Source organism: Aquarana catesbeiana, linkage group LG05 (assembly GCF_042186555.1).
Source record: "Aquarana catesbeiana isolate 2022-GZ linkage group LG05, ASM4218655v1, whole genome shotgun sequence".
Classification (NCBI taxonomy): Eukaryota; Metazoa; Chordata; class Amphibia; order Anura; family Ranidae; genus Aquarana; species Aquarana catesbeiana.
The window spans coordinates 475,956,535-475,982,453 of record NC_133328.1 but is presented as its reverse complement, the minus strand read 5'-3'; the positions used below and the strand labels follow the sequence as shown (position 1 = coordinate 475,982,453).

The 25,919-nt window shown below is 42.6% G+C and overlaps 1 protein-coding gene across 2 annotated transcripts in view; it reads right to left on the bottom strand.

Moving 5' to 3' along the window:
* CABLES1 (Cdk5 and Abl enzyme substrate 1) overlaps nucleotides 1–25,919 on the bottom strand; it is a 157,636-nt gene that overhangs the window by 16,565 nt on the left and 115,152 nt on the right. For both annotated transcript variants that reach the window (XM_073631473.1, XM_073631472.1), the window contains exons 5-6: nucleotides 7,310–7,415; nucleotides 4,028–4,184 (exon numbers count right to left, since the gene is read on the bottom strand). In XM_073631473.1, coding sequence (XP_073487574.1) covers nucleotides 4,028–4,184; nucleotides 7,310–7,415 — 263 coding nt within the window. The remainder of the gene's footprint in view (nucleotides 1–4,027; nucleotides 4,185–7,309; nucleotides 7,416–25,919) is intronic.

Sequence of the window (25,919 nt, the reverse complement as noted above, 5' to 3'; positions counted from 1 at the left end):
CCCCTTTTTGGGGCAATCCTTTGCTTCCCCACCTATATAAAATACCTAACCCTGCGGTGTGGGCTACGAGAGGAATTATTACCCTCAGGCAGGTGATGCCAAGGGGCGCAATTGCCTTTCAGGAGCTGGGACGGACCCATCGGCTTCCAGGATGCTTTCAATTCAGATACTGGCAACTGAGGCATGCCCTTAGAGCCTAGTTCCCTACTCAGGTAACGCTTAAACCTGAATCGATTGAGTGTCTGCTGATCTCTGGGGTACTAGAGAAACGCTTGTCCTCCCTGTACCTATATTTAACAGTAACACATGACGTTAAACTTACAAGATTGCTGCACAGATGGAGACTGGACATTCCCTCTCTGGGAGATGAGGAATAGGAAGACTGCATTACAGTGTTTATTCCCTCCATGATTGTGGCCAAAGACAGGTTCATCCAGTTGAAGTTTCTGCACAGAGCATATTACACTCCGCAGAGGCTAGCTAGCATTTATCCGAGTCCTAGCCCAAGGTGTACTAGATGTGCCCTTGAACCGTGTATCTAGGGCATATGGTCTGGTCCTGTCCCAAGCTCTGTCCATACTGGCGTGCTGTGGCAGACACGGAGGATATCTGGGGGATAGACATAACTCTGTATCCCCTGATCTTGCTACTGAGCCATTTAGAAGACATTGAGGGGGACCGTTATGTCAAATTGTGCCTTACTTACTTTCCTATTTTACGCCAGAAGGGAAATCTTGCTAAGATAGAATCTGATCTGACTGATTAGACTCCTACCAAAGAAGCGTGGCAAAAGACTATCAATAGCGTGTTGCCACTCTACCGGATCACATACGAGAGTAGAAATTGCCCAGGGAAGTTTGATAAGGTTTGGTCTAACTGGATCAATGCCTGTGGTTGATCCTCAGTTCCTTAATGTCACCCCACCTCCGGGGTCCTGGGCTCGGACAGAGGTTCCCTGATCAGCCTCCCTCTCTCCCTCCCAGTTATAGATAGGAGCAAGTATTCCTTCCCTACCCTATCAGTTCCATACCCCTATCAGGAAATGAAGAAGAAAATTGTATATTGTATGGTCAGCTTTAGGGAAAAAAAAAAGTTTCAACTAACCTGGTTAGCTTTAGATGTGACCAGTTCAGTTGTCATCTAGCATCCCAGATTATCAGAGACTACAATATTTAGTATGGATGGGCTTGCAGTGAGGGAAAAAACTATTTGATCCCCTGCTGATTATTTTACGTTTGCCCACTGACAAAGAAATTATCAGCCTATAATTTTAATGGTAGGTTTATTTTAACAGTGAGAGACAGAATAACAACAAAAATACCCAGAAAAATGAATTTCCAAAAAGTTCTAAATAAGTATTTGATCCCCTATCAATCAGCAAGATTTGTCTCCCAGGTGTCTTCTATACAGGTAACGAGCTGAGATTAGCAGCACTCTAACCAGTTGCCGACCAGCCGCCGTCGTTATACGGCAGCAGGTTGGCTCCCCGTGCAAATCACTGTACGGCGGGTGGGGTTTAAGGGGTACAGGGGGCACGGGCGACGTCCACGGGGCACCTGCGATTGCTCCTGAGAGAGGCAGAACGGAAGTGTGTCAATGTAAACAGACAGATCTCTGTTCTGTCAGGGGAGAGGAGACAGATCTGCTGTTCATACTGGTTATGAACAGCTTTCCCTGCCAGTGACATTTATACAGTAATCAGTGGCTATTTTTAGCTCTGATTACTGTATAAATGTCAACGGTCCCAAAAAAGTGTCAAAAGTGTCCGATCTGTCCGCCGCAATGTTGCAGTCACGCTAAAAATCACAGATTGCCGCCATTGTTAAAAAAAAATGCCATAAATCTATTCCCTATTTTGTAGACGCTATAATTTTTGCGCAAACCAATCAATATACGCTTATTGCAATTGTTTTACCAAAAATATATAGAAGAATATATATTGGCCTAAACTGATGAAGAAATTTGTTTTTTTTTTATATTTATTATAGCAGAAAGTAAAAAAATAGTGTTTTTTCAAAATTGTCACTTTTTTTGTTTATAGTGCAAAAAATAAAAGCGGCAGAGGTGATCAAATACCACTAAAAGCAAAAGAAAGCTCTATTTGTGGGATAAAAAAAGGACATCAATTTTGTTTGGGTACAGCGTCGCACGACCACGTAATTGTCAGTTAAAGCGTCGCAGTGCCGTATTGCAAAAAATGGCCTGGTCATTAAGGGGGCAAATCCTTCCAGGGCGAAAGTGGTTAAAGGGAGTGCTCCTAATCTCAGTTTGTTATCTGTATAAAGACACCTGTCCACAGAAGCAACCAGATTCCAATCTCTCCACCATGGCCAAGACCAAAGAGTTGTTCAAGAATGTCAGGGACAGACAAGATTGTAGACCTACACAAGGCTGGAATGGGCTACAAGACCACTTGCCAAGCAGCTTAGTGAGAGGGTAACAACAGTTGGTGTGATTATTCTCAAATGAAAAAAACACAGAATAAGTGACAATCTCCCTCAGTCTGGGGCTCCATGCAAGATCTCACCTCGTAGAGTTTTAATGATCATAAGAACAGTGAGGAATCAGCCCAAAACGACACGGGAGAATCTTGTCAATGATCTCAAGGCAGCTGGGACCATAGTCGCCAGGAAAACATTTGGTAACACACTACGCCATGAAGGACTCAAATCCTACAGTGCCCACAAGGTCCCCCTGCTATACAAAGCACATGTATAGGCCTGCCTGAAGTTTCCTAATGAACATGTGAATGATTCAGAGGAAAACTGGGTGAAAGTGTTGTTGTGGTCAGATGAGACCAAAATCGAGCTCCTTGGCATCAATTCAACTCGTCATGTTTGGAGGAGGAGGAATGCTGCCTATGACCCCAGGAACACCATCCCAACCATCAAACCTGGAGGCGGAAATATTATACTTTGGGGGTGTTTTTCTGCCAAGGGGACAGGACAACTTCACTGCATCAAAGTGAAGATAAACGGGGCCATGTACCTTCAAATCTTGGGTGAGAACCTCCTTCCCTCAGCCAGGGCATTGAAAATGGGTCGTGGATGGGTATGCCAGCCAGACAACGATCCAAAACACATGGCCAAGGCAACAAAGTAATGGCTCAAGAAGAAGCACATTATGGTCCTGGAGTGGCCTACCCCGTTTCCAGACCTTAATCCCATAGAAAATATGTGGAGGGAGCTGAAGGTTCGAGTTACCAAATGTCAGCCTTCAAACCTTAATGACTTGGAGAGGATCTGCAAAGAGTGGGACAAAATCCCTCCTGAGATGTGTTCAAACTTGGTGGCCAACAACAAGAAACGTCTGACATCTGTGATTGCCAACAAGGGTTTTGCCACCAAGTACTAAGTCGTGTTTTGCGCAGGAGTCAAATATTTATTTCACTCATTAAAATGCAAATTTATAACTTTTTTGAAATGTGTTTTTCAGGATTTTTTATTGTTATTCTGTCTCTCACTGTTAAAATAAACCTACCATTAAAATTCTAGACTGAGAATTTCTTTGTCAGTGGGCAAACGTACAAAGTCAGCAGGGGATCAAATACTTTTTTTCCCCTCACTGTAGATTAACTAGTACCCATCCCAAATACCTTAAAACATTCATACCTAAAAAGATATTTTAGTGCAGTGACCATTTTTTTCTCTCTTTTGCAGTTATGTTCTTTGGCACCCAAAAGCTTACCAGGCACTTACTTTCATATTAAATGTTTATAAGCAACTGCTTTACTAGAGTTATCAGGCAGCAACCTACAGAGCTTTTCATAACAAATAGTGCAAGAAGCAGACGGGAGGAGACATCACCTTGTACTAACCAGGTAATACTGAACAGATGACATTTGATCTCTTATTGGTTTTCCATGGCTACTGCACTTTCCACCAGAGTATTAAATACAGCCCAAAGTGCATCACTAAGGATAAGGTATATAACTTACACATGCATGGACACTGAAACTGTATCCCCCACCTCATTCACATAAAACACCACAGCCATGTGAGCAACATCTGTAAAATGATAATGTCACCTGTGTCGATGCTGCCCTGTACACTGTTGGCTCTTCCCAGGGTCAGGTTGCGGTGACTTGCATTACGAAACTGAGAGAAGGAGCAAGTGGAGTCTATTGTATTTCTACGTCCTCCCAAGGCATTGGTGGGGTACAAAAACTGTGTATACGATACAGTCTAGAGAAGAGAAAAGATTGCCAGTAGCTGATCAGCGGACATAAAACATTTAGCACAGTTGCTGTAATTTCTTCCACCAGCCCTGACACATTAATTGTCTTCCAGATCAGTCATGCATTGCTAATATAAGGGCACACAACTGGCTCTTCTTTTTTGCGCAATTTCTGAAATAGATATACTGCAGCTGCGTACTGCCCATTGTTTAAAGCACACGTAGCACTGTGGTCCTGAATCTGGTCACACGTTACAACCTGTTTGTTTAATCGCCTTTATACGTACTTCCAAAGAAGTTTCTACACAGACAGTACAATCAGATTGCAGTCTATATGGCCAGTTTGATGCTGGTGGGATGCAACTAATCGGGATAAAAAAAAAAAAATCTTCCCATAGCAAACATTCACTTACAGCCGAAGCCTGAATCTGACGGCACACACTAGGGGAAACCAGACAGTTAAACAGGTCGGTAATTAATAGTGACTTAGAATGAAAGACTGTAATCATCAGACCCTACAGAATACTGACCAATGCTCCGGCACTTGGATAACCTCAGGAACAAGTGTCATGCACTTTAGATTATGTATGACATGCCATCTCTAATTTCAATACAGAGAAATGTAACAAAAGGTAACTTTTTTAGATAGTAAGAGAAAAAAAAATAAATTTGGCAAGTTGGAAACTGCCTTAAATTTTAAACCATAAGTGAAAAGGAAGTATACTGGAGACTCAAGAGCTGTTTTGTTTAGACTTTTCTTGCCATTAAACAATTGTAAACACAGAATGAACATGCTTCCTGAAAACTGTCATCTGTGTGCCCCCTTTCATCACTTCTGAGCGAACATAATGAATTCAGTGCCATCATTGTAACACCTTTATATTTTGATAAACTTAGAAAAATGGAATCGCGCTGAGGAGGGAGCTGGTGACCATCAATCCTCCTTAAAATGAATGAATAAAATTTATGTGTGTAAAACATATAAATGAGCTACCAATGTAAATGGATAAATGACAAATAAATAGTCCATCAAAAATACATTGTTCATGTGCAACAGTGAAAAAAAGTTATATGAAAGTCCATGTGTAGACAATAAAATAAATCACCCAGGTGATTACTAAAAATCAATTGAGGTCCTGCTGGATAAGGACAAAGTACTTGGTCCACCACCATATATAGAGAGACTGGCCGCTTACCAGAAAAAGCTTACTCTGACCCTCTGTAGTGGGGGGGTCACGAGTTTCTGGTAAGCGGCCAGTCTCTCTATATATGGTGGTGGACCAAGCACTTTGTCCTTATCCAGCAGGACCTCAATTGATTTTTAGTAATCACCTGGGTGATTTATTTTATTGTCTACACATGGACTTTTATATAACTTTTTTTCACTGTTGCACATGAACAATGTATTTTTGATGGACTATTTATTTGTCATTTATCCATTTACATTGGTAGCTCATTTATATGTTTTACACACATAAATTTTATTCATTCATTTTAAGGAGGATTGATGGTCATTAGTATGGTCACCAGCTCCCTCCTCAGCGCGATTCCATTTTTCTAAGGTAATCTTATTGTGTTTGTATTGCATATAGGAATTCACAGCTTTCATATTTTTTATTGTCTACACATTTCACCTATGCGCAGTTTCTTCCGCCTTTTTTACCTTTATATTTTGCACATACAGCTCTTGTAACTTACTTACACTTTCTTAAAGTGGTTCTAAAGGCTCAAGGTTTTTTTTACCCTAATAGGTTTTCTGCATTAAAGTAAAAAACCTTCTGGGTGCAGCTCCCCCCCCCCCCCCCATTTGCCCCTTATACTTACTTGAACTCCATCTCGATCCAGCAATATGCATAAGGCCCCTTTCACACTGGGGCGGTGGGTGCGTCGGTGGTAAAGACCCGCTATTTTTAGCAGCACTTCACCGTCAATTTTGCGGCACTGTTCGGCCGCTAGTGTGGCGCTTTTACCCCCCCTGCTAGCGGCCGAGAAAGGGTTAAAAACCAAACGCGAAAGGGTTAAAACCACCGCAAAGCGCTGCTGCAGCAGCGCTATGCCGGCGGTATAGCCACGCTGCCCCATTGATTTCAATAGGCAGGAGCAGTTTAGGAGCGGTGTATACACTGCTCCTTCACCACTCCAAAGATGCTGCTAGCAGGACTTTTTTTAGCGTCCTGCCAGCGCACCGCTCCAGTGTGAAATCCCTCGGGGCTTTCACATTGAAGAGACAGCAGCGGCTCTTTGCAGGCGATATTTTTAGCGCTGTGTGAATGGACACACAGAGCGGCACTTGGGAGCGAGCCTGCCTGCTGTCCCCATAGCAGGTTGTTTGCTACTAGGAGCACTCGGAAGGGGGGGGGGGGGGGCCCAAGACCACCGGCGAGGGACCTAAAAAGAGGAGAATCAGGGCTGCTCTGTGTATAACCATTGCACAGAGCAGGTGAGAATGACATTTTTCCCCCCCCCCGCTTTCCTTTAGAATAACTTTAAGCAGAGCTAGCCCACATGGCAACACTGCATGCTACTTACCAGGCTGCAATGGAACAGGTATTCTGCAATGCCAGCTGTACACTTACTTGCCTTATATGCCCTCTATACCTGGCACATCAAACCTAAATGACAACACAAGTTATGTACTGTAACTCCCTGATTTCTAGGGCCACCATGAGGGTTTCAATATTTGTTCATGTTTTTCAGACCTGATCATCTGTACCATTATATTTTTTACATTTTCTTTTTCTCCATGCTAGATCGTGTTATTCACATCTGTTTATGATCTTAGGCCCATTTCTTTTAATATTTTAAAAAGCAGCATTTAAAATGCAAAAACAGTATTAATATTTTAACTACCCATCCTTTCAGAGCTCAGTAAATGCAGTTCTTTTGTTGTATACAAAATATTAAAATGCAGTTTTTAAACAATAGCAATTACGTGCTTATTGCTCTGAAAGGAGCATATTGGTATCAATCTGAACTGTATACATAAAAGAATTTAGTATTATATATAATCAGTAGGGATTACTTTTATACCAGTGTAGTGGTGGTTATACACAGGGTGGGAAACACACTACACAGTGACAGGTGATGTCTAACCACTATCTAATTGTCTTACAAGCAGTGCTTACATTCTCACCTTCCCATCAGCACCAAGTTCAACTCCTTCAAGGCCAAGTATCATTTCACGTGTATTCATGCCACCGGAAGAATGGCGCTGCCTTGTTCCTTCCAGTTTTGTGTCCCTGTGTGTGACATAAATACAAAAACATTTAACACTGTAGAACTGCATTGGTAAATTACACAATTGTCACTACACATCTCAATCAGACTCTTTAATATGTCATGAAGATTACATTTTCAAGACAGAGTGGTCTTAGGCCTGTGTCATTTTGGTGCAGAACTGGTGGCCTTTATGCTATAGCTGGAAAAAAATTAAGTTAAAGAAAAGAAAACTAGTATTTTGTTTAAGTTTCACATGAAACAGACAAAAAGAAAAACATACATGGTTTCCAGGCCTAGGGTGTGCTATGGAAGCTTGGTGAGTAGAATCAAAAGTATGTGTCCCATCAGAAAAAATAACTGGAATCGATAAACCATACAGGAATTGCATCCTTGGTGGTCAGAAAGATTGAACCTCCTGCAGGATAGTCATACCAGTGACATCCCCAGAAAAACTGTAAAATCTAAAGAATCACCATTTACTTTGGCTGATGACAATTAAAGGGAAAGTAAAACATGTTATTAGTGAGCACGCATTCTTGGGAATTTTTGCAGCTTTTATTTTTTTTTAAGTGATTTTCCTGTTTATATGCTCAATCTTCTTTTTTTCCCCCTGTATTGAGTACGGAGGCAGCAGTAGTTCAGAGCATTTACTGTCATTGACCAAACAGGAATTGTATTGTATTAATCAGTCAGCAGACTTCTACACTTTCATTGTAAGAAAGAACAGTAAAGCATAACCACTGTGTTGCACTGCAAAGAAAGAAGCAGAACTTGCATATGTAATAATATGGCTGCCCCCATACATAATTGCATAGCTCCAAGGTTTTTAAAGGAATAACACACAATGAAAACCATATTTAAATCAAGCTAATCTTTTTTACATGTTTCTCTAAACAAAAAGGGAAAACATAATACATTCCCAGTTACATGGGTGTTATGGAACGTGACTATTCATTGCAGGACTACATGAAAAATGTAACACTGGATAAGACCTGGCCATTCTCTCAGTGAAAGCCACATTTTGTCCAAAGCAAAGTGGCCATTTCCCCCTTACCAGCTTTATTCTGAAAATAAGATCATTCATTTATAATAACAAACCCTTTAAGCATTAAAATATAAAACCCAATATATCATATTTCCCATCCTCCTCCATTTTGGTGGTTCATCCATATTCTCAGGACTTGCAAATAAGTGGATTGACTAGGCTAAAGGATGTACATGTTTGAGTGTATCTGGCTGAGATTTTAGAGATCAGGAAAGTGCAAAATTGTAAAATAATTGAGACATCTATAAGAAATTCTCAGATATCGGTTACAAAGCATAACACTTTTTGCTTAGGCTCTGATGGAAGCAGCCATTTCCCAAATCATGCTACATCAGCCTTGCTCAACCTTTTCAACACAGAGGAACCCTTAAAATAACTTTCTGGTCTCAGGGAACCCCTACTAAAAAGTATTATATCTACAACTCGTGATACATTAGTGTGATGGTCAGTGGGAAAAATGCTCCTTACATCTGCGGTCATTGGGAAGAATGACCCCCTTAGAGATGGCTAAAAAGATCAATGGTGTCACTGGGAACTTATTTGAGAGGCAGAAATTGCTCATTGGTCCTGGAACTCCTGGTAACCTATGGAGGAACCCTAGTTGTAAAACCCTGAGTTAGAGGGATAAAAAAAAAAAAAAAAAAAAGCAAGAAAATAATAGTTAAAGGGGTTGTAAAGGCAGAAGGTTTTTTATCTTAATGCATTCTTGCATTAAGATAAAAATCCTTCTGTGTGCAGAAGCCCCACTCGGCCCACTAACACTTACCTAAGGTCCCTCTCTGTCCAGCGATGTCCACGAGTGTCTCGACCATTCGAGATACTCCTTCCCGATTGGCTGAGACAGCAGCGGCGCCACTGGCACTCACTGCTGTCAAAGCCAGCTAGCCAATCAGGGGAGAAAGGGGACAGGGCTGGGTCGGGCTCCGTATCTCAATGGACACAGGTGATGAAGTCACGTGTTCAGTGACGCAATTCATCAGGGAGGAGCCAGGTGTCGTCACTTCCGGTTGTGGCTGAGACCAGAAGTATCTTACTAAGCTGTACTGAGTATTCTGAACTGTAAGTTAATACTTGTTTTTTAATATATTGGATTGAATTACTGCACTATGGAGCCCCCCTTCTTTATTGCATGTCTATACTGCATTTGATGAGCCTGAAATCCACCCGGGTACCGGCATTGCTGTGGATATCTGTGGGAGTCGATCGATCACGGAGGATCCAGTGTATATCCATACCAAGACCTGATTTGACCTGAAAACAAGTGGTGCACCATGGATGGTGATATCAATTGGATGAAGTGGATTTTTTTGGGTTGCTTTGCACATTCACTTTTTCCTCTTTGAACTGTCACTTGGAGATTTTTTCTTTTTTGTATTGGACTTTGATTGCATTACTAGCACTTTGGAGCATTTTTTTGCACTTTATTAGACATTTTCTGCAATATGAATGATTATCACTGTTACCTATGTTGAAGATTGGTTGCACTTTATTATCCAGTATATAGCATTAGCACGGTCTTGGAAGTGCTATCTTTTTAGTGTGCTCATTGCACACATTATCATTGATCACATTTTCATCATTTATATATATTTTTTTGAGTCCGTGCCACATATCTTTGTATTCATTTGTTATTCTGTGTGAGAACACCTTTTAAATGTTGGCAGCTTCGCCTTTAACATATTTTAGTTAGTTTAGGTTTGCGCATTAGTTACCTTCCTTTTCAATGGACACAGGGAGCTATGACTTCGGTGGGAGAAAAAAAGGGGGGGGATTAACTGCGCATAAGTGAGGTTGCGTAATCAATAACATTTTTTTTTTTAAAAAGCTGCGGATTCCTATATGTAACACACACAAAAATAAATAATATAAAACTATTGAATCGTGCTATTGAGAAACAAATGTGCATACAAGTGACGATCAGTTCACCTTTGGGATAAAATCCAAATAAACGTGTAAACATGAAAATTATATATATTATATAAATTGGCATTATATAAATGAATAAATGCCAAAATAAATCAATCAATCATCAAAAGTGCAATATTGATGTGCAACAGTGAGGAAAATATTATTAGTGTGAGTCCATATATAAAAAAATAGAACACCCGGGTGTTGATTAAATTGGAATGTAGGTCCTGCTGGATGAGGACAAGGTGCTTAAGTCCACCACCACATACAGAGTGACTGGCCGCTTACCAGAAACTCATGACCCCCCGTTACAGAGGGTCTGAGTGAGCTGTTAGATTTGATTGCTCCGGACCACCGAAAAACCGAGATTGACACTGGGATGGAACGTCAGGGACCTTGGTGTAGATGGATGGATCAGCGGGAAGTCAGGCTCTCAGCAGAGTGATGTAACCATGTACGGAAAAAAAGGGGGGGCTCCAATAGTGTAAAATCTTAAGGCTTTATTGAATCAAAGTAAAATATACACTCACATGTAAATTCGAAATAGAGTGCCTTTGGAAAGAAGTTTGGAGCACCGGCCGGATGCTCACAGACAGCCCGTCCTGCTGGTGTCACAACATCGGTGGGAGGTGACGCGAACACGTCGCTCAGCCCTACGCGGCGTTTCGTAAGCAAATTACGTCTTCCAGGGGCCCCCATAGCAAACTGCTTGCTGTGGGGGCACTGAACAGGAGGGAGGGTCAGGATCACAAAAGAGGGACCCGAGAACAGGAGGATCCGGGCTACTCTTTGCAAATCCACTCAAACAGAGCAGGTAAGCATAACATGTTTGTTATTTTTATAGGAAAAAAAAACGAGTCTTTACAAGCACTTTGAAGTGTTACTAAACCCACAACAGCAAAATCAGTCTGTAAATGCAGTAAAGCATGCTTGTTATGCCCACTGTGGAACTTAAAGAGGGAGTCCACCTAAATCCACCTAAAAAAAAAAAAATATTAAAAGCCAGCAGCTACAAACTTTTAATAAATGGCCACTTACCTGTCCCAGGGTCCAGCGATGTCGGCAGCCGACGCCGATAACCCGCTAGATTCTTGGCAGCTGCCGCCGCCATCCTAGGTGAGGGAATCAGGAAGTGAAGCGTTGCGACTTCACTTCCCGGTTCCCTACTGCGCATGCACGAGTCGCGCTGCGCATCGTAACTGGTCCCCGCTATCTCCTGGGACCTGTGTGTTTCCCAGGAGACAGCGCGGAGGGACAGGAAGAGGCATAGACTCCCGTGGGAGTCTATGCCGGAAGTGGATGCAAATACCTGTCTTAGACAGGTATCTGCACCCCCCTCCCCCCTGAAAGGTGCCAAATGTGACACCGGAGGGGGGGAGGGTTCCGAAAAGCAGAAGTTCCATTTTTGTGTGGAACTCCGCTTTAAGGGGTTAATCCTGCGCATGGTGTAAAAAGGCTGTTTGATCCTGTCTTCTCTCATCCTCCCCTTCTTCCACACTCCTCAATCCATCTGCTGATAGAACAGAGCCCTGGGAGGTACTCTGCACATGCTCAGTTTGGTGTGTATGACTTTGGGAGGATGCATGTGATCAGCACAGGGCCAATCACTGACAAGACAGAGGTTAGGGATCAGGCACCCTTATAGGACTGTCAGAGGAGAATTAAACTTCCTCCTACAAACTTTAACCAGTGCTCAGCTGGACACTGATAAAAGTCACAAGACTGCTATATGCTGCTGGTGAAAAAATGTATTTAGCAGTTTAGAGTTACTAAAATATTGTGGGAGACCAGATATTGTGACTGTAGCGTCCTGGGTTTAATAACACTAAGGGGAGAAGGCAAAGAAGTGGTTACTGGGGCTCATTAGGGTAAACTAAAGGTTTTTTTTTCCCACTTGTGTCAGGGGGAACCTATTTGAGAGGCAAAACTAGCAACTTCTGAAGGAACCCTAGGGTTCCCAGGAAGCCCTTTGATACATATTGCTTCTGGGGTATGGTGATGTAAATATGTAGTTCCTGCTATAGGACTAGTACGCGGCACCCGAGTCGTGCAATGGCGAAGAAACAATTATGGTCTATTTGAGTTGTGACCGGGGTTTTAAATATGCAACCATAATGCTTTAAGATACTGATTACATGCTATTGAATAAAAATGGTTAATGGATGTAAAAGAACCAGAGACATTGGTTATAACTGTCAAAATGCTTACTATACTTGTTAATGCTGTTGATGGTCAGTTAAAGGCCCCTTTCACACGGGCCACATTTGACGGACTCCGCTTGCTCAGCGGGGGATCGCAGGTGGATGACAGGTCTGTCTCCGCTCACTGTGCAGAGTGGAGATGAACCCAGTCCCGCTCTCCTCTATTGGGAGATCGGGTAAAAATGAATCGCCTGTCCGTTTTCATCTGATCATATCCAATCCAATCCACCAGAGGGATGAGAACTAGAACTATTATCCGTCTGGATTTTGCGGACAGGATCGGATCAGATAGTGGCGGATGTCAGCAGACATGTCACCTGCTGACATCCGCCGCTCCATAGGGGTAAATAGAGAGTCTGATCAAGCAGCCCCTGTGAATGGGGCCTTGGAATTAACCAATTAAAGGAACCTCATCAAACCGACTGAACTTAGTCTTAATAAAGAGGAGAACAAGATTCTCACTTGGCATACTCTTATAATATAGGACACAGTGAAGTACAATTTTTCATCACATAGGTATCAGTGAAGTATGAATGCGATGATAATTGGGCTCTGGGTTCCTGAACGTATTCTGATTTACAAGAGTAGTCGCCGTCATTAATCTTGCAGTGATGGAGCATCTGACTTACAAAACACTGCCTTTGAAGGAAGCAGGCTCCGTATGAATTCATATGACCTTGAATATGCTGCCATAGATCTCATTACTTTTATGTTTAGGAATGTGTGCCTTCAAAATTCTCTCTAATAGCATTTGTTAGCCATACACAAGAAAAAATATTATTTCTTCACATATTCAGACAGCCAGGCAAAACCTAAAACACACAGCAGCAGGCTTGCCAGACACTCGCTGTTAAAGTTATAACATCCAGCAAACAGTTATGAATAATTAAGGCACTATTATTAAATATTTAGTGAACTGAATAAAACAGATCATTTTGCTCCAGCTTGCTAAAAAACAATACAGAAGAAGATTGGGTACTACAGAACGGGAGATGTTCAAAACACCACAGCACCTTGCCTCCAATCATTACACACCTACAAACTTCCAGTCATTGCTCCTAAACGGACAATTCCCTCGTCGGGTCATAAGACTCAGGCTGAGGAAAATCAAAAACCTAAATCAGGCCAAAACAGTCAGGAAGAATGAACACTTCTGTGAGGTTTTTATATCAGTCTGTAACCACATAGGGGAGATTTGACCACACTTCCTGTCCCTGTGATGCCCACACAAGAATTGGGGTGACATGCGTTAATCACAGGACAACCATAAAATCAGAGGTTCTAGCCCTCATCACCAGTGTCAATTGTGTTAACCAGAGTTCATTTAGTCAACCAAAATGTTTTCATCCAAGACTTCGTCAGCGGCATTTTTACAGAGATAAAAGCAAAACAAAAATTACAGCACATTTTCGTCCCCTGACAAACTATGATGAAAATCAAACCAGCTTTCGTTAACGGAAGAAAACGGGAAAAATGTGAGTCAGGGACATTTACCCTCGTAAACTAACTTCTGGTTTTCCACAGAGCTCCGCCTGCTTCCGCAATCCGCTCCCAGCAAGCAAGCGCACCGTGACGATTGCCAGAGACCTGAGAGTGAGAGCGGAGCATTGTGCATTACAGGCCAGCCAGGCTGAGGCCTCCCGAGTCCCAACTCACAAGACGACTTCACCGCCAGGCGCCCAGAGCAGACTGAGGGTGTACAGTTGTGTATTACAATTACAGCAGAGCAGGCCTGAGGCCTCCCCTCAGACCACCATCCATCCAGACTGAGCACTGTGTGTACGCAACTGTGCATTACAGGCCACAACTGGCAGTGGCATCCAGGGCACTGTGGATTACAGGTAGGGTTGCCACCTGTCCAGGATTCACCCGGACAGTTCGGGTTTGGAATTATGTGTCCGGGTATCAGACTGCCTGAAAGCCGGACACGTTATTTAGACTGGACTATGGCTTCCCAGCAGGGTTGCTGGCTGCAGTTGTCTAAACTGAGAGTGTCTGTTACACTCTTTCACAATGCCCAAAGCCAGCACTAACAATTCCCCGTCCCCCCCTCCCCAAACACACACAAAGAGAGGAGAAGAAAGAGGGCTCGATCTGCACCTCTTCCCTCTACCCCTCTGTTTGCCCACACTCCATTCCCCGGCGCTGTGCCTCAGAAAAGGAAAGTGCTGGCCGGAATGTTGAAGTCCGGCAGCCTCAGATACATCTGGATGAGAGGTGCTGACTGCCAAGGAGTGAGTGAGCTCACCATCCATCCCTATCTGTGACTGAAGTCTCCTCCTTCTCTCTCCTGCCTCTGAGTAAGTAAGGCAAATCAGGGTTCTCAGATCACTCCTTACATCAGAGTTCCCCTTAACACCAGAGTCCACAGTGTTTCCCCTTACATCAGAGTCCTCTCCGTACATCAGAGTTCTCAGTTTTCCACCTTTAACATAAGGGATGCTCTGGAAACCCTGATTTGAGTCCCCAGAGTTCTCCCTTACATCAGAGTCTGCAGAGTCCCCCCACTTACAGTGAAAGGGAACTCTGCGAGTTCAGATGTAAAAGGGGAACTCTGTGGGACTTTGATGTAAAGGGGGACTCTTGTTATTAACTTAATATGTAATATGATTAGAAATGTGATTTAATAGCAAAATATATGTATAGTTTATACTATAAAAAGAAATTGCTGTGCGCTGCTAAAGTGTTTGGGTTTGATTTGAAGAAAAGGTGGCAACCCTAATTACAGGCCACCCCTCAGACCACCAGCCAGCACTGTGCAGCATTACAGGCCTCCTCGGACCACCGTTCAGAGAGAGTGGCTAATATGAATCTGAGAGTTTATTCAAACCTTAATACCATAAATAACATGATATTAGATTTTTTTTACTCCAGGACTGTATAATGCATTTTGAAATTCTAGAGAAATGCTTACATTTTTTTACTAAACACATTAGCTTTTAATTGAATAAAATGTACTGGAGATTTAGTAGACTAAATACGACTAAAACAATTGCAGAAGACTAGAATGGGACTAAAACGCCATTTTAGTCCTAAGACTAATGTCGCGTACACACGATCGTAATTTCCGACAACAAATGTTCAATGTGATCTTGTTGTCGGAAATTCCGACCGTGTGTAGGCTCCATTTGACATTTTTTGTCGAAATTTACGACAAACAAAATTTGAAAGCTGGTTCTCAAATTTTCCGACAACAAAATCCGTTTTCGTAAATTCCGATCGTGTGTACACAATTCCGACGCACAAAATTCCATGCATGCTCGGAATCAAGCAGAAGAGCTGCACTGGCTATTGAACTTCATTTTTCTCAGCTCGTCGTACGTGTTCTACGTCACCGCGTTCTTGACGTTCGGCATTTGTGCGACCATGTGTATGCAAGACAAGTTTGAGCCAACATCCATCGGAAATAAATCCAGGATTTTGTTGTCGGAATGTCCGATCGTGTGTATGTGGTATAAGACTAAAACTGAAATCGAAATTTGCTGCCAAAACTAACACTGCTCATCACTCTACTCTACTAAAATGTGTTTTTGTGTTGTATGTGTCCCTGTTGGGCACATTTCACATACTAACAAAGTCAGCAAAAATCTTGACAAAAAAGGCACAAACAGCACTAAACACCTGACACAGATGCCTCTTTAGGCTTAATGTACATGCAACGTTTACAACCTCTCCTGAACAATTTAACTTGCTGGACAGATAGTAATCCGCGTTTAAAACGTCCGTTTTGCCGCATTTACATGCAGCGTTTAGCCACTTTTACGTTTAGAAGCATTTGAAAAAATAATTTTTTAAAAAAAAATAGCCAAAAACGAAAAACGCGAGTTACCGCGTTTAGTGCTTGAAAAGGATTCTAAACTCAGCGTCTAGAGGCCTTTTTGGAAAGCAAAAAAAGGAGTTCAAACTCAACTGCCTAAAAACGACATTAAACGAACCTGTGTACATGTACACATAAGATAACATTAGAGGAGTTCAGGGGCAGCTGAAAAAAGCATCCAACTGCCTCTGAACGTCCGTTTACCAGCAGCAGTGTACATGAGGCCTTACTCAGCTTGCTACAGGAGGCACCCGAAGGACGGAGGAACCAACAGTGCTGGTGGGGAATACCAGAAGAAAAAGTAAGGCAGGCCATACATGGGACGAATTTCGAAGGACTTTTCTTTCTCGAAAATCTTATCTAAGAATTTTCATTCGAATTGTGCACCATTAGTGGGGCTGCAGCAACAGCCGATTTTCGTGCGACCATCGAATTTAAGTAATCGGGCATGTTGGAAATATTTTGAAAAACGAACAACTTTCTAATCATTTATGGGAGAATCGTGTGAGAAATGCGCATGTGCAAGAAAAGAAAATTCCCGGAAAGAAAAGAAGATTCCCAGCCACAAAAATTATTTTCTGTAGCAACCTGAGGTGAAACTGAAGGCTTGGTTGGCCGAATTTCGAAATCAATGGTGGCACCATCAGATCACAAAACAAAATTTCTGATTTTCAAAGCCTAATGCCGCGTACACACGAGCGGACTTTACGGCAGACTTTGCCCGGCGGGCGGGATTTCGTCGGACAATTCGATCGTGTGTGGGCTCCAGCCGACTTTGTTTTCTCAAAAGTTGGACGGACTTAGATTTGAAACATGTTTCAAATCTATCCGACGGACTCGAGTCCGGTCGAAAAGTCCGCTCGTCTGTATGCTAGTTCGACGGACAAAAAGCCACGCTAGGGCAGCTATTGGCTACTATGAACTTCCTTGTTTTAGTCCGGTCGTACGTCATCACGTACGAATTCGACGGACTTCGGTGGATTGTGTGTAGGCAAGTCCGTTCATTCAGAAAGTCCGTCGTAAAGTACGTTGAAAAGTCCGCCCGGCAAAGTCTGCCGTAAAGTCCGACCGTGTGTACGCGGCATTAGGAACTTTTTGTGTAAAGTTGTACAGAGCAGGCAAATATAACCTCCTTTTTATTTTTTATTCTTGCTGTTAGTATCCCATTTTTTATATTACAGCTTACCAACTCTTAGATAGGATGGCTGCATTAGCTTCCTTTTTTAGACTTTTTCTTCTATTTTCATATGGTAACCCTGGCAGCCAGCAAGTCTATTTAAAAGCACAAGCTCTCTGGCAGAATGCATCAGTTGCAGAGATGAAAAACCACTTAACACCAAGGCTAGGTTTCCACTTCCACTTCCAATTTTGCCACGGTTTTGATGCAATGCCTGTGTATTCTTGAGGTCTATGGACCTTAAGTCGCATGAAAGTGGGACAAAAATAGTGCACGGACTATTTTGAAGTTGCTGAGACTTGAAGTAGCACAGATATGAACGGTACTCATGGGAAAACATGGGGTACAACTTGTCATGCGACTTTTCAGTCCCAAGTTGCACGACAAGTCACACCAGTGGAAACCGAGACTTACAGGGATGATTAAAATTCATATAAAACCTTTATCTCAAAAGGACAACAAAAACTATTTGTTGTAACTGATTATAAAGTGTAGAGTTGGCTTCAATTTGTTTAGTGTATTTAACTCTACTAATAGATTTAACACTACCACCCCCCCCCCCCCCCCCAGACTGACAATGCTGCTATGCCTCCTTTTCTCATTCCTCCAGCGTTGGGTCTCACCAATCCTGGAGGTTTGTTAATAGCCAGATCAGCAGGTAAAAATATAGGGGGAAAAGACAAAGAAAACTAATGCAGCCACCACATCTAATGATCGTTAAGCTGCAATATAATACATTTTTGGTTTGGGCTCAACAGCGCTATAGCCAAAAGATGGCTACAGGGTGGTCAACTACTTCTAGAAGGGCATCCATGTATGTCCTCCCTGAACTCTGCCCCCCCGAGGCATTCACGGGCGGCGCTCTGTGACCACTGTGTCCTCTGGACACAGCTGATCGCAGATCGGGGTAAAGGGCCAATTGTAGTGGCCCTTTACTATGTGATCAGCTGTGTCCAATCACAGCTGATCACATGTAAAGAGACTTGCCAGTTATTGGCAGTCCTTTCCTCACGTATCTGTAGGTGCGTGAGGAAAGGAGAGCTGATAACCGGCAAGGCTCTCAGTATATTGTTTACCCTGATCATCAGTGCCGCCTAACAGTGCTGCCTCATTAGCGCCACCTAACCATGCCGCTTCAGCGCACATCAGCACCGCCTCATCAGTGAAGAAAATTACTTATTTGCAAAATTTTATAACAGAAAATAAGAAAAACCTTTTATTTTTCCTCAAAATTGTCGGTCTTTTCTCCTTTGTTAAGCAAAAAATTAAAAACCCAGTAGTGATTAAATACCGCCAAAAGAAATCGCTATCGGTTTAAAAAAAACAAAAATTTCACATGGGTACAGTGTTGCATGACCACAAAATTTTTGTCATTGTAAATGCGACAGATCTGAAAGCTGAAATTTGGCCAGGCAGGAAGGGGGTGAAAGTGCTTTGTGTTGAGCTGGTTAAAGAGGTGTTCTGGCCTCCCCACAAAAAATTAAAAGTCAGCAGCTACAAATCCTGTAGCTGCTGACTTTTGATATTAGGACCTTACCTGTGATGTCGGCACATCTCTTGGGTGCCAGTTCCCATAGCGCTTTCTAATTGGCCCAGCGGCGGAGGAAGGAGGCTGAACTTCTGTGGGACGACGCCGTGGCGCTGACTCTAGAAGTGGGACCGGTCAAAAACAGGTACCACCCCCATATGTGGCACCAGAGGGGGTGGGGTGGGGATTAGGAAACAGATAAGTGACTTTTAAGTGGAACCCCACTTTAAATTGGAGTACTAGCCTAATGTAAAAGCAGCATATTTTAATGTCAGCCCCTATGCCCCCCCCCCCCCCCCAAGAGAGATGTCATTGTGCCTATGAGCTACAAAAAAAATATATAGAGGGAGCTCTTATGCCAAATAAGCATACAATATACTGACTCCAAAGAGCTTCCTCTAGCCACAACTAGAATTGGATTGTCTGCAGCAAAGCAAGAAGTAAAACAGAAGGCAGGAGTCTGCAGGTCTTAATAAGTGGAACATACACATGTATAAAAGGTGCCAGGTCATCCAATCTAAAATTGACATCAAGGGTTGCAGAAGGCATTGGAGCCATAACTGAAGAGTCTTGGGGCTTTTTGACTCCAGAACCACTGTACAGCTACTCTATGGCTATCACAGCAGAGACAGACTTTCCAGGATCTCTCATTAATATTCTTGCTAGATCTGATGTACTGGAGACACCAGGACTGAGAGTGCGGGGTGCCTCTGCATGTGTTGAGCTGAGAAAACCTCCAATGACTGCTGATAGATTCCAGAAATAGCATAGCTTAAAAAAAACAAAGAGACCGTTTTGGCTAGATAAAGGCGAACATATACAGTATAATTAGTCGGCACCTACAGTTAACGGATATTTTAAGCATGCTGTGTGGATGATGACAAAGTAACTTCAAAGACAACCAATGAAATGTGGCCATCCGGAATGAGACTTTCTATACTTAACTGAGGAAAGTTTTGGTGCAATGAAAGCTGAAGTCCAGCAAAACAGCTAAATAAAGTAGAAATACATATACGGCATGTGAACTATTTTCATTGCTAAATGATCTTTAACCACTTTTTTGAAGATTTGGCTGCTGAATGACCAGGCCATTTTTTGCTTTTCGGCACTGCGTCGCTTTAACCGACAACTGCGTGGGCGTACGACGCCATACCCAAACAAAATTGACGTTCTTTTTTTCCCACAAATAGAGCTTTCTTTTGGTGGTATTTGATCATCTCTGCGTTTTTTATTTTTTGCGCTATAAACAAAAAAAGAGCAACAATTTTGAAAAAAAAAAAAAAAAAAAAAAAACACAATATTTTGTACTTTTTACTATAATAAATATCCCCATTTTTTTTTTTAAAAAGCAAACTTTTTCTCAGTTTAGGCCAATATGTAGTATTCTACATATTTTTGGTAAAAAAAAAAAAAAAAAAAAAAAAAAAAAAAATCGCAATAAGCGTATGTTGATTGGTTTGTGCAAAAGTTATAGTGTCTACAAAATAGGGGATAGATTTATAGCATTTTATTATTAATTTTTTTTTTTTTTTTTTTTTTTTTTTTACTAGTAATGGCAGCAATCTGAAATTTTTATCAGGACTGCAACATTATGGCGGACACATCGGACACTTTTGACACACTTTTGGGACCATTGGCATTTATACAGCGATCAGTGCTATAAAAATGCACCGATTACTGTAAAGATGTCACTGCCAGGGAAGGGGTTAACACTAGTGGGCGATCAAGGGGTTAATTGTGTTCCCTGTGTGTGTTTCCTGTGTTTTAACTATAGGGGGAGGGGACTGACCTAGAGGAAATGGCAGATCGTGGTTTCTAGTTATTAGGAACTCACGATGTGTCTCAGAACAGGGATTTGTGTGTTTACGTCCCTGTTCTGTCTCTTGTGCCCGCAATTGCTTGTTGCCGGCGGTCGCCGCCGACTACGAGCATCGGCACTCCCCAAGTGCAGCGCGCACGCCTGCTATCCCACTTAAAGGAGCCGACTTATAGCTACGACGGTGGCTGGTCGGCAAGCGGTTAAAGCGAATAAAGGATTTTTTTTTTTTTTGCTAAAATAACATATTATACTTTCCTGCTCTGTGCAAGGGTTTTGCACAGAGCAGCCCGATCCTCCTCTTCTCGGGTCCCCCTCCGGCGCTCTGGGCTCCTCCCCCCTGCCGAGTGCCCCCATAGAAAGCTGGTTACTATGGGGGTACTCGTGTGCTCGCTCCCAAGCTTCACTGGGTGTGTCCATAAGACACACAGAATTGATTGACAGCAGTGGGAGCCAAAGGCCGATGAGGAGGCAGAAAGCTGAGACAACAGCCGCTCTGGTGTACATTGCGGAATTGCGATAGGGCTCAGGTAAGTATTTGGGGAGGGGGGCTGGAGGGAGAGCTGCATATTGAAGGTTTTTTTACCTTCATGAATAGAATGCATGCAGGCTTTACAATCACTAATTCTGTTCATCCAGTAGTGTGATCTTGGATGTCAGCCAGACAGCACAGCTAGAACCCCTGCAGGCTACACTACGATTAAGCAATTCAATCTGACCAAAGGGCCAGCCATTAAGGTAATTAACACAATTTCAAGGCAGATTTGGGTAAATATGCTATCCCTATGTTTAACACACAAATTATTTTTAATGAACATATAACTTCATGAAGAAAAAAAAGCACATGTGGAGCACAGAGGCCACACACACACAGTTCTTTCTAGCAGTCCTATACAGTGGGGAAAATAATTATTTAATCCCCTGCAGATTTTGGTAAGTTTGCCCACTCTCAAAATAAATGAAGGGTCTATAATTTTTATCATAGGTGTATTTTAAATAATAGAGACAGAATATCAACCAAAAATCCCCACCCCCCAAAAAAAACACATAAAACAAATGCTATAAATTAGGTTGCAGTTCAGTGAGTAAAAAAAGTATTTGATCCCCAAGCAAAACATGACTTAGTACTTGGTGGAGAAACCCTTGCTGGCAAAAACAGAGGTAAGACGTTTCTTGTAGTTGGTGAACAGGTTTGCACACATCTCAGGAGGGATTATTATTATTATACAGGATTTATATAGCACCGACAGTTTACGCAGCGCTTTACAACATGAGGGCAGACAGTACAATTACAATACAATTCAATACAGGAGGAATCAGAGGGCACTGCTCATTTTGGTCTACTTTTCTTTACAGATCTTCTTTAAATCCTTAAGGTTTCTTAGCAACTCGAAGTTTCAGCTCCCTCCGTAAATTTTCTACATGACTAATGTCTGGAGACTGGCTAGGCCACTCCATGACCTTAACCGGTTCCCGACCGGCGCACGCCGATGTACGTCGGCAGAATGGCACGGCTGGGCAAATGGGCATACCTGTACGTCCATTTGAATTCCCCGCCGTGCCACTGCTTGCGCGCGCGCCAGCCGGGAGCTCCGTGAGTCGGGTCGCGGGTCCCGCGGACTCGATCGCCGCGGGGATACCCGCGATCGCCTCACGGAGCGGACAACCGGGGAGATGCCGTTGTAAACAGCATCTCCCCGTTCTGCCTAGTGACAAGTGTCACTCGATCTCTGCTCTCTGTCATCGGAGCAGAGATCAGTGACGTCACACATACAACCCATCCCCCTACAGTTAGTAATCACTCCCTAGGACACACTTAACCCCTCCCCGCCCCCTTGTGGTTAACCCCTTCACTGCCAGTGCCATTTACACAGTAATCAGTGCATTTTTAATTGCACTGATCGCTGTATAAATGACAATGGTCCCAAAAATGTGTCAAAAATGTCCGACATGTCCGCCATAACGTCGCAGTCACAATAAAAATCGCTGATCGCCGCCATTACTAGTAAAAAAAAAAAAATTATTAATAAAAATGCCATAAAACTATCCCCTATTTAGTAAACGCTATAACGTTTGCGCAAACCAATTATTAAACGCTTATTGCGATTTTTTTTTACCAAAAATATGTAGAAGAATACGATCGGCCTAAACTGAGGAAAAAAAATGTTTTTTTATATATTTTGGGGGGATATTTATTATAGCAAAATGTAAAAAATGCGTTTTTTTCAAAATTGTCGCTCTTATTTTGTTTATAGGGCAAAAAATAAAAATTTGCAGAGGTGATCAAATACCACCAAAAGAAAGCTCTATTTATGGGGAAAAAAAGGACGTCAATTTTGTTTGGGAGCCACGTCGCACGACCGCGCAATTGTCAGTTAAAGCGACGCAGTGCCGAATCACAAAAAACGCTCTGGTCAGGAAGGGGGTAAAATCTTCCAGGGCTAAAGTGGTTAATGTGCTTCTTCTTGAGCCACTCCTTGGTTGCCTTGGCGGTATGTTTTGGGCCATTGTCATGTTGGAAGACCCATCCACCACCCATCTTCAGTGTTCTGCCTGAGGGAAGAAGGTTCTCATCCAAGATTTTACAATACATAGCTCCGTCCATTGGCCCCCTAATGCAGCAAAGTCGGCCTGTACCTTTTAGCAGAGAAACAGCCCCAAAGCATCATGTTTCCACCTCCATGATTGATTGTAGGAATGGTGATCTTAGGGTGAAATTCAGCATTTTTCTTCCTCCCTCCTGAGATGTGTGCAAACCTGGTCACTAACTACAAGAAAAGTCTTAACCTCTGTACTTGCCAACAAGGGTTTCTCCACCAAGTACGAAGTCATGTTTTGCTTGGGGATCAAATACTTATTTTACTCACTGAACTGCAACTCAATATATAACATTTGTATTATGTGTTTTTTCTGGATTTTTGGTTGATTCTGTCTCTATCATTTGAAATACACCTATGATAAAAATTGTAGACCTTTCACTTATTTGTAAGCGGGCAAACATAAGAAATCTGCAGGCGATCAAACAATTATTTTCATCACTGTATCGTAAACAGCTGCAATGTTATTAAAGTGATTTTAAAGCAGCACCACAGTCCACTTGATGGCTGGTGCACTCTTGCATAACATGCAAGTATATACAGAAAACGTGCAAATTTTTGTGCACTTACGTTACATAATGCTCTCCTCCAGGGATGCAAGGTCTATGTTCCAATCACTGCTCTGCCCTTGCCATTTCCTCCTCTACTGTTTCTGGGTCCAGCAAAGCTACCCTTTTGCTTCTTCTAAGCTTTCTAAGCTCAGAAATTACATCAGCCCCACTACCCAGCACTATTCTTGGCATCTTGCAGAAGCAGGGTAAAAACTAGTCTGTACATGCACTATGCAGTGTACATAGGAACTTATAAAACTCTTGGGAGCCAAAGGTAAACGTTTATCTGCAAAATAGGCTTTGAATGTCTACTCTCCAAAAAAAATTAGCTCCTAGCAATTTTTTTTTTTTATTGTGGGACCTCAGTTATACTTTAAAATTACTTGTACTTAGAGAAGTATGAAGGCTGCCAGTGCTGACCTCCTAAAACTGCTGGATGCCTGGCTATGTCTGGATATAATACTTTATGAGCCAATGACCTGGAAGGATGTAGCAAGTAGACACAAATTATCATCTGTATGCATGTTCTGGATAAGACCCCTTTCACACTAAAGGCACTTTTCAGGCATTTTAGCGCTAAAAATAAGGCCTGTAAAGCACCTCTCAAGCCTCCCCAGTGTGAAAGCCTGAGTGCTTTCACACTGGGGCGGTGCGCTTGTGGAATGGAAAAAAAAAGTCCTGCAAGCAACATCTTTGGGGCGGTGCATAAGCGGTGTATACACCGCTCCTGCCATTAAAATCAATGGGCAGCGCTGCCGAAGCATGCAAAGCAGCGCTTTACCACTAACGCTCGGGGGGCCTGAGTGTGAAAATAGCATTAGTGACTCAAAGAATCAGCATGACAATAATATAGCTGGCATGTTCAGAAGGTAACAATACATATAACTTTCCACATAATTTGGTTTGTGCTGTTCAGTTTGAATCTTTAGAAAATGGCTGTCCATAGGATAGGATTTAAGGGAGTGAGATGACTGAAGGCAAACTCAATACTGCAGACAAAGCTCTAATGACAAAAAGTTTATCTTAAAGTAAACCCTGGTGGGTGATTCTTCCTTTCCCCTACAAAGTAAAGGCATAGTGTGCTAGTATGCATTGCATTGCAGTATGCATGCACTTACCTGCAAATGAAGCCCGCGTCATCCCTGCTGCAGGCCGCATCCATCTTTGACCGTCTTCCTTCCGGGGCCATGGACTCCGGCTCTGTGACTGATCGGAGCCACGCAACATCACTCCGCATGAGCATGGGAGCCACCGGTCACAGCACACTCACCTGAAGAAACGGCGCAGGCGTCCGTTCCTCCAGAAGGCATGCGCCGATGACATCATCGACGCAGTAAACCATAAATATCTCCTGAACAGTGCACATTTAGGAGATATTTACAGTACCTATAGGTAAGCCTTACCTATGGGTAAAACTTCCCCATGGAGGTTTAAAACCTCTTTAAATTATTTGCCAGCATCACACATATATGTGACGTCACAGAGGTGGGTCCTCTTCCAAGGCGCCGAATATACGCGCTCCCAGCTCAGAGAACAAGCTGTCACCGACAGCTCCAGGCCTAGTGCTAATGATGGAGGAGCTGGGACTGACTAACAGAGTGATCAATCAGTAAAATCTACGTCTGTACTCTCTATCACCTTCTAAATGGAGAAACTGATACATATATTTTTAGAGCAGTTGGAGGAGAAGAATGTAAATAATAAAAAAAAAAAAAAAGTCTGTGAAAAAAAAACATAGAATAACAATAATAATAATAAACATAAAATAGCTAGATCAGGATTAATGGGACAGCAGTGCCGGAACAAGGCCATCTAGCGCCCAGAGCGAAGATGTCAAACTTCCATGATGTAGGGGCATTGCGTATCAGCAAAATACCCACCCTC